Source organism: Hipposideros armiger, unplaced genomic scaffold (assembly GCF_001890085.2).
Source record: "Hipposideros armiger isolate ML-2016 unplaced genomic scaffold, ASM189008v1 scaffold_1473, whole genome shotgun sequence".
Lineage (NCBI taxonomy): Eukaryota > Metazoa > Chordata > Mammalia > Chiroptera > Hipposideridae > Hipposideros > Hipposideros armiger.
This window is the reverse complement of record NW_017732823.1, coordinates 83,528-93,000: the sequence shown is the minus strand read 5'-3', so window position 1 is coordinate 93,000 and position 9,473 is coordinate 83,528. Positions and strand designations below refer to the sequence as shown.

At 39.8% G+C, this 9,473-nt stretch overlaps 1 protein-coding gene across 2 annotated transcripts in view; it reads right to left on the bottom strand.

Annotated features, from left to right (window-relative positions):
- The window catches only part of CHIC1 (cysteine rich hydrophobic domain 1), a 37,129-nt gene extending 28,679 nt beyond the window's left edge, over positions 1-8,450 (bottom strand). For both annotated transcript variants that reach the window (XM_019634003.1, XM_019634004.1), the window contains exon 1: positions 7,988-8,450. In XM_019634003.1, coding sequence (XP_019489548.1) covers positions 7,988-8,283 — 296 coding nt within the window. In that variant the 5' untranslated portion in view covers positions 8,284-8,450. The remainder of the gene's footprint in view (positions 1-7,987) is intronic.
- Positions 8,451-9,473: the final 1,023 nt, after the last annotated feature.

The following is a 9,473-nucleotide window of genomic DNA, read 5'->3' as shown; positions in this document are numbered from 1 at the left end:
GGGGCCCTCTGGCATCCCAAGCCAGCTCTTAACCATCGCGCCACTCGGCCGGCCCTGCAGCTTGTGCAACTTGATCACACCCTTACTAACACTCTTCCATTCTTTCAGTTTCCCCTAACACTCTGGTGTTTTCCCCCCAATTTAGCCTTTTGTCATCTGCTTCTCTTTCTAAGGAAGCTATAACAGTTCATCCATATTTACTGGCTTTGACGATTACTTTTATGCTGATGACCATCAAATCTATATCTAGTTTTATAGGTTTCAACATGCGCTAGTCCCTCATCTCTAATTGCATACTGAAATTTTCCATTTGGAAATCTTGTTACAAAATAATAATAACACAAGTCAAACATGTCTAAAGCTAAATGTTATCTTTTATTGAAACTGGCTGCCCCTTTCAAATTCCCCATCTCTATCAATGGCATGTTGACCCTCCTAACTTAGACTTTGATATCATTTTTGCATCTTCTCTCTACTATTTTTTTGCATGTTGCTGATATTCGGGTGGTCTCAAGTCCTGTTATTTGTTCCTTCGAAACCACTGTCATAATAATTCCTCCCATTCCAGTGCCACTGCCATGGTGGCTTTTGTCTTTCTTCATGTGGTTCCTCTCCCTAGTTTGAAATCTATGGCCCAAGTGAAGTTCCAACCCTGCCTATAATACATTGAATGCTCAAGCCTTTATGGATTCCCCCTTTTTCTGAACACTCACAGGCATATCTAATATGTACTATACAATTCAACAGTTAATAAACATTCTTTTTATTCTTTGCTGTTCCACGTCAATATCTTAAAGCCAGTTTTCCCTAAGCTTTGTAAAGCAAGGCCTGTCCTTTTTCTGTATTCTTCACAGTGCTTACTCCAGTGCTGAAATTCTCAAGAAATACTTCACATTACTAATTTTCTACTGTAACATAAAAAGGATTGTCTTTTCTAAAATACAAAAAGTATATTAGAAATGGTAAGGAAAGTATGATTTTTAATTCTTAAAACACTGCTTTATGGCCTCCATACATCTACTTCAAAAGGTATAAATATAGGCAAACTAGGCCCAATATACTTTCACAATCTTGTCTAAAAGGCAGTGAACAATCCTGTTCTTGTCTACCAGGGATTTCTTCCTTAACTTTCTCTACTAAAGACTCAGCACTTAAAAAGACTACTTAACTCAAATAACCTTAAGCACATTTCACTTAGTAGTTATTAGAAAGATGTCAAAATGGCTGCTGCTGAATAAACACCTCAGCTCTGTTTCATAAATAAATCATTCAGTTAAGCACAGAGGTTAGACAAGCTCATCTACCTATTACTGATAAGTGATGGACTTTAGCCAAGATGTGCGGTTCTTCCGCATTAGACAAACAGGCACTTGGGAACTGCTCACGCTGTCATTTTATTGGCTTCATTAAATATACAGCCTATTATGTGTCTGAAGTGGACCCAGCTGGTGGTTATTAATGATTGTATTTTATTTGTCAAGTGTCTTCAATGTCCCAAATTTTAATTTCTTGGGGAATTCTATGGAGTAAAGGAAATTAAGCCAAAGAAGGATGAGTCCTCTTACTTGTTCTTCCCTCTTCTCTTCCTCCCTACACCCCTCACTGTTTTTAATCCTTTTGAAAATAGCTATACATCAGCCTTTGAAAACCTTGCACAAATTAAAGTTCACATGTTCAGGTTATTTAAGAAAACAGATCAAAGCATAGTAAAATTCTGCCAACAAGAAACAGGATTTAAACAAAAAACTGTGCACTTATAGTAACACTGATCCTGAAGCATGTCACTGAACTTGATTTACTACACCAAGGAAAAGGAATATCTATGCCATATAATTCAAAGAGATTAAGGGGCCGGCCGAGTGGCTCAGTTGGTTAAGCGCTCGCTCAAGAGTTTGAGCTCTGAGCAACAGCAGTTCAAGTCCCAGCCTGAGCTGAGCAGCCGCTAAGCTGCCAACAGGTGGCAGGATGGCTCAGCTAAAAAAAAAAAAAAAAAGAATACAAAGAGATTAAAAAAATACTGTTAAATCTCTTTAATCTTTCATATGGAAATAATCATGTCTTGCCACACTGTGAAATGGCAAGTGTTACCACAGCTTCAGTATTCTCACAGCTTAAAATCTTATAAATATTTACCTTATACAAACACAAATTAACAGCTCTTCACTGTAATGCCTCAAAGACAGCTACTTACAGAAAAGGCATTCCATTCACTGATTTGAGAAATATTAATATTTGTAGTGCTCTCTCTGTTTTTGCTGAAATGCACTGTTTGGCAAATTTGGCCATCTTTTCCAATTCTATAGGTAATAACTTAAGCTCTTTTAATCTTAATAAGACAATTTTATAAATACATGAGAATTAGTAATCTATCATCTCTACTATCTTCTGTACAGGTGTACTATCAAGGGTAAATGTCTATATATTTTAAGTAATATAAAGAGTATGGTAATGCTTACAAATAAGAAAAAATATCTCATGAGATATAATTTTCCTTGCATTTCAATACATTGGATCCAAGTATTTATCCTAAAAATATCAAGAAGAAAAGTGATAGATACTTTTGTATCACCCAGATGTATAGCATTTCTGAAACAGTTAATACTTCTAAAAGACACTTCATTATTTCTGTTTCTAGAACCTCAAATTGGTGGGGGTTAATTTAGCCATTTTTCTTTAATTTGGAGAAAAAAATCCCCAAATATCCATTGATGATCATCATCTCAGAAGTGAAATTACAATTAGTGTGGCTAAGTCATTCTACCTCTTAAGAAATTATAATTAACTGCATGTTATAAGATTAATATCTTGCAACAACATGGATGGGCCTACAGGATATTATGCTAAGTGAAATAAGTCAAAGAGAGACAAATACCATATGATCTCACTTATATGTGGAATCTAAAGAACAGAACAAATGAACAAACAAAACAGCAGGCTTTGGGAATGGGTGAGAAAGGTGAAGGGATTAGTAACTAGTATTTGTTGAAGGGCTATAATATAGTGTGCACTATGGTGGGCATATTGAGTGTTACTAAAGTGAACAAATATTCATTCAACTCACTTTTATTGAGTGTCTACTTCAGGGCAGCCACTGAGGATTCAGAGGTAACCAGAAATTGTTCCCGCCATTGCAGCCTATGGTTTAGTGGGGGCAGAGAAGATGTGCAGGACTTGGTGACATATGGAGAACTGGGGTGAGGGTGGTGGGTACTAGAATACTAGATGGAGACCCCATCTTGAGCAAAGGCAAAGAGATAAGAAACAGCATGTTGTGAATAGGAAAATATAAGCAGTAAGGGGAAATGTCAGGAGATTAGGCTGATAGATCGGCAGGGTCCAGTTCTATTGGGTTGTCGAAAAAGTCATGATGCAATTTTGCAATGAAAGATGTAGAAAAAATATGTCATGACTTTTCTGACAACCCAATATATGCCATGTTATGGACCTTAGATTCTATCCTGCAGGTGAAGGGAAAACCTCAGAATAGTCTTAAGCAAGAAAGTGGTGTCTCCAATCTAGCAGCAGGCTAGAGGATGAACGTGAAGGTGACAAGGATGAAGGCAAGACAACGAATTAGTGTGGTAAAAGGGGTCTGAATCAGGGAAGTGGTGGTAAGGAGGAAAACAATAAAAGTTTAGGTCATATATTGTTAATACTTGCTGACTGCATAGCTGTGAGAAGTGTGAGAGGACGAATAATGGGATCAGTGCAGGTACATTTAACTGACAGAGAGAATACAGAAATAGGAGCAATTTTTTTAGGGTTTGGGATGGGGGTATGAGGGGTGTGTGTGGGAGGAATGCATTCTGTTTTGAATATGTTGAATTTAATATATGGTGAGGAAGACCAGATAAGAAAGAGTCTGAGCAGAGTCAGGTATGGGGATACACATCTGGGAGACATCAGATAATTAAAGCCATGAGCGTCAAGATGAAATCATCTAGGGAGAGTAGGGAATGAGCAGAATAGCAAGCTGAGAACAAAACCCTAGAGATCAGTGGTATTCAGGGGACAAGATAGGAAGAGAATCCCATGAATGAGAGAGTTAAGGAATAACCAGAAAAATAAAGGAGAACCAGGAGAGTGAAGTGGCCAAGGAAATCTTAGGTTTGGCTGGAAGGATGTGTTTTTAAATTGGAATTGAAATACCTTTAGCTAAAACATATACTTTCCAGTTCAACTAAGTTCCCATCATTACTCATGCTGTATCATTTTTTTGTGACCTGTCTTGCCTCTGCCTGTGTGTTTGTGACTCCTGGAGTAAAAGCCTCTAGGAAACAGGGAGTCCTTCTAAGCATCGTATGCAGCCATAAGTACCAGAAAGATAGGAAATAAGAGATGAACACTAATTTAGCAACAAAAGGGTCATGGTGATCTTAACAAGGTCAGTTCTTCGGTGGTCATGGTGGCAGAATCCGGATTACAGAGGGGTGAAGAGAAAATAGATATGGTGAATGTAGCTACTCTTAAGAAATTTTCAGAAGGAAGGGAGACCAGACAGTAGCAAAAGGGGAATGTAGGTCTAGAAATGCTTTTGTTTTACTGTGTTTTTAAAGAATTAGGCTCTGAATATGTTTACAAGCTGAGTCAGTAGAGAGGCAGACAGGAGTCATAATGGAGAGGTGGACTGCCTGACGGAGCAAGATCTGGGAGGGGGCTGCATGAGGCGGGCACCAGTGGAGCTATGAGCTTTGGACCAGTGAAGAGACTCCTTGACCTCAGAACTTGGAGGAAGGCAGCACAGGAATTCAGACCTAATTAAGATCCAATGCAGGTTTTTCAGCAGGAAAGCGACATGATCAAACTGTGTTTTAAGAAAATTAGTTTGGCACAAACATGCAGGATGGACTGGAGTGGGGAGAAGGGGCAGACTATGGCAAATAATTCAAGCAGGAGATGCTGGCAACCCAAACTAGAGTGGTGCCAGCAGAAATGGAGAAAATGAAAAATCTAATAGACATTTCAAAAGGCATGATGACATAATTCTGGAACAGACTGGCATAGGACAAGTCAAGGAGGAGGAAGAGTTAAAGTGACTCAAGGACTTGAAATAATACCCCAGAAGATTAGAATGGTGGTATCAAGGTCAGAAATGGGGCACCTGGAATGCACAGCCAATGTAGGGAGAAAAAAAATGTTAGGTTTAAGATATACTGAGTTTGACTCTACTCCCACACTATATACTCCACGTCCCATGACTATACAGATATATTCTTGTACAGCTGAAACTAATTTTTAAAAATGTGTATTTCACAATAAACAAAAAAGAAATAAAAAGATATACTGAGTTTGAGGTGATGGTTCTCAAATTTTAAACTTTGGGACAAAACAAAGTCCTCTATAGAATAGGTGACTGCACAGAGAATGGAAAAAAAATAAGAAATGGGAGAGAATAAGAAATATTTTGTTCAGATAGGGTAGCTCTACCACACCCATGCCAGAAAACCAGTAAATAAAAGCTCATATTTTAGATGTCCCAGAATTAGATTCACTATTTCCTGAGGATCTCACTTTACCTGATATAAGGAAAGTTTTACAACCATAGAAAGACCACAGTCTCAGATCCTGTAAAACTTTCTCCTAAACATTTAATCTTTTTTCACATCTGAGACATTTGACATCGAATGTGCTTTAGTGCCAGGTGGGTACTAGACTAGTCAGGGAGGATCACTTCTTAAATTATATAAGTGTGTAACCACTATGCTGTACACCTGAAATTAATATAAAATAATATTGAATGTCAACTGTAATCGAAAAATTTTAAAAGGGGGGGAAGGTGAAGGGGAATAAGAGGTCCAAATTTCTAGGTATAAAACAAGTAAGTCGTGGGAATGTAATGCACAGCATGGGGAATACAGTCAATAATATTGTGATAGTGTGGTATGCTGTCAGAATGGTTGCTGGACTTATCATGGTGATCACTTTTCTAGGAATATAAATGTTGAATAACTATGGCGTACCCTTGAAAGTGATATAATATTATATGTTAGCTATATTTTAAAACTCTTTTAAAAATGCGCTTTGTAGGTGAGAGATACAATTAAATAATTTTCCAAACTATATATATTGTTAGCAATTCAATTACTGGTTTGCTGCTTTTCAGGTTTTAGCTTCAACTGACACCAACAGTTGCCACCAGCACCACGACTTCACACTCATAATTCCAAAATTTTTAAGCTGGGAGGGACTTTACACCTACAAGAATGGTGTGGGCATGGCAAGTGTCAGTGTTTTGCTTTTAATTGAAAACAGCTGGTAAGTACTTCACTATGGTTGTGTGAAGAGTAGAATGGAACCATAAATAAGTTTCAGGGAACTTAAATTCTGTTTCCTTGCAATCCTTCTCTGTTCTCTGAATTTTAGAAAATAATGAGGGAGAGGAGTGTTGGAATATCAAATATGGACTGGAATAAAAACCCTTTTTCTGTTCAGTCATGTGAAATAATCTGCATGAAAGTAACCTTTGGTGCCAGAATCATAATTAGTTTGAGTAATAAAATGTCTCCCTAGTGATGAAAGGAATGCAAGTAAAACAGTGTAGAAAGCTGGCATCTGGTCAATGTAGGCTATCTACAAAATCCTTGGACCAAGAAAAACTATGTTAAAATTGCCTAACCAAAAAGCAGGTTTTAAAATCTCCCCAACCTCTTCCACAATTTCAAAATCTTTCCTGATACATTTCATGCAAAGACCACAAAAGCATTTTAAATGAAAATATTTAACATGTTAAAATAAAAAGCTAACACGATGGGGAAAGTGGTGCATATTATATGATTTCACGTACTACAAGTTAGACTGAAAGTCAAAGGAGCTAGGGGAGCCATCATCAAAATTAGAGGCACCATGACTTGATAGGAAAAAGCAGCTGTATTTTGCAAACGCAGTAAAAGATAGTGTAGTTAAGAGGATGAACATGACTCAATACTCAAACTTCCAAATATTTACAACCCAGGCACATAAAAATGAGAAAGTACCCTTTAAAGCCCAAAGAACCATTAAAATGTTCTTCTTTTGCTTTGTAACTACTATGCTGAGGTCCCTAACCCTTTTGTTTTCTCAGATATTATCCAAGATTTCCATTTTTAAAAAGTCAGTCTGCATGAGTTTTTGAGAAATTATCCTCAGCTTCTGGAGGACTAATTCCATATGTATATTTAATGTTTGCGTAGTACATGTCCGGGCATACAAAATCTCCTGGAGGTTATCTTAAATGATCTCAGAGCTGAAAGGCTTTAGAAACCATGTACCCCAGACCTGTATTTTCCAGATGGAGAAATCAAAAGCCAGAAATGGGCAGTAACCTGACCAAGGTCATAGGTCCAGTAAGAAGCAAAGCTAGGACTAACCTACAAGAGCCCTCACTCTAAATCCATTGCTCTTTCTTTCTACTTTTCCTAATTCTACTTTCACCCTGAACCTCTAACTGTGCGATATTTAGGGAATGTCAGAGTGAGGGTGATCAAGACATGGGAAGGATAATTGTATTCATTCATATAAGGATTGGACAGGAAGAATGGATGGATGAATATGTGGGTGGCTGGATATTCCACAATATTCAGAAAATGCATCATGTTTCTGTTTTGAAGAATCCAAGTCTAGGTCTTGTCACATGTCACAGCCGTCACCGTATTCCACTAGACAGCAATCTTAGCGGCAAAGAATGCTGTGGTACATCCTGCAGTTGAAAGACTATTCCCTCGCCAGCACACACACAGATGCAGAGACTCGTCCCTAGTCCTATGCCCCTGGCTCCCAAACCCCTCACTCGCCTGTCCTACACTCACTCTTGAGCAGGCGTCGGTGCATCACATTTACATTTTCACTCCCTTACAGCTATCTCCCTGCATTTCTCTATTTACACCAGGTGTCTGTTCCTAACAGTATGCCTCCGTCAGCCCTCCCCAACTCCACAGGCCCCTTGATCACCTTCTCATCTCTGTGTTGCCAAATCTCAGCCTTTTAAAACCCCACGGCCCCTCTCGCTTACACGGTGATGTGGCCGGCGCCGCGCACCAACACAGGGTCGGGGGCATATCTCCGCAGATGCTCCTCGCTCACTACCCGAGGCGGGGGCGGCGTCTCCTCTTCCTCCTCCTCTCCCTCTTCCTCCTCTTCTTCCTCCTCCTCCTCCTCTTCTTCCTCCTCTTCCTCTTCTTCGTCATCGTCAGGCCCCGATACCGACGACGACGACGACGGCGACGACGACGACGTTGCCGCTTCTTCCTCCTCCTCCAGTTCCGAGATGGTGTCGAACTCCGCCATGTTGGGCAGCAGGATGCTCATCACGTGACTCCTCGATGGCCGCCACCCTCACGTAGAAGAGCTCGAACCTGCTGAGGTGCTGGAAGAGGAGGGGGAGCGAAATGAAGAGAAACAGGAGAGCGGCCGGGACAGGATTTGAGGGGCCGCGCCTGCGTGTTGTGGCAGACGGGACAGGGGTTCGGAGGCGGGGGCACCAGGGAGAGGAAGAAATCAGTGTACGCTTGCGCGGCTCGAAGGGAAGAGGGGCGTTAGAGGTGAACTCCAGGGAATTCTCGAGGTGCGGCCAGCGGGTGCTGAGCTTAATACTGCTCTTGGCCCTCTGCTGCTTGTGTTTCAGGGGACGTGCCTTCTAGGTCACTTCCAATTAATTAATACTCAGTATTACTCCCCCTCCCCAGTGTAGGGAAAGCGTATTCTATAAAAGTGAGGTGAGAACTTTGTCCCAAACGTCTCAATGTATGTACCAATTCCGTACATTTCTTCATCATTACAGTTTAAAACACTTAGCATTACATCTTTCCCACACCCTGCAAGGCATTTTTATTGACGCTTTACTGAAGATGAGACTTTTTTACTACTCCTATTCCCACTACGTAATTCTTAGAGAACTTTCTAAGCTAAGTCCTCTAGGTGCATATTCTCATTTAATATTCCACAAACCTACATACCATGATGATCTCATTTTACAAATACAAATCCTAGACACAGAGAATAAGGTCATAGACTTACTAAATGGCACTGTTGGTTTTAAATTTGGGGGTCTCTTCTGACCCCTAAAGCCCAATACTATTAACCAAAGGACTATACTGACTTAAGTGCTTTGGATAGGCTTTGTAGACTGGTGTCTTTTGGACTGTTTCTTGAAACGTGTTTGAATTTTGGAGGGTTTTCTTTTTGTGGGGGAGTGCAGGGGAATGGGGGATGGGAAGAGCATTCCAACCTAAGGAAACATTAATTAACACCATTCGTTTTCCAGACACTGAGCTAGACTCTTTTGCATGCAATATCTCACTCAATCCTTAAACAATTCTGTGAGGTAAGCATCATCATACCTATTGTATACATGAGATACCAGGGTCTCAGGAAGTTTAATAATTTATTAAGGTCTATGGTAACCTTTTATCCAAAGATTTCCATTTCTAATATTCTATCTTCTTCACACACACTAAAATGGTGTACAGATCACATATTTTCAGTTTCCAATCCACGTG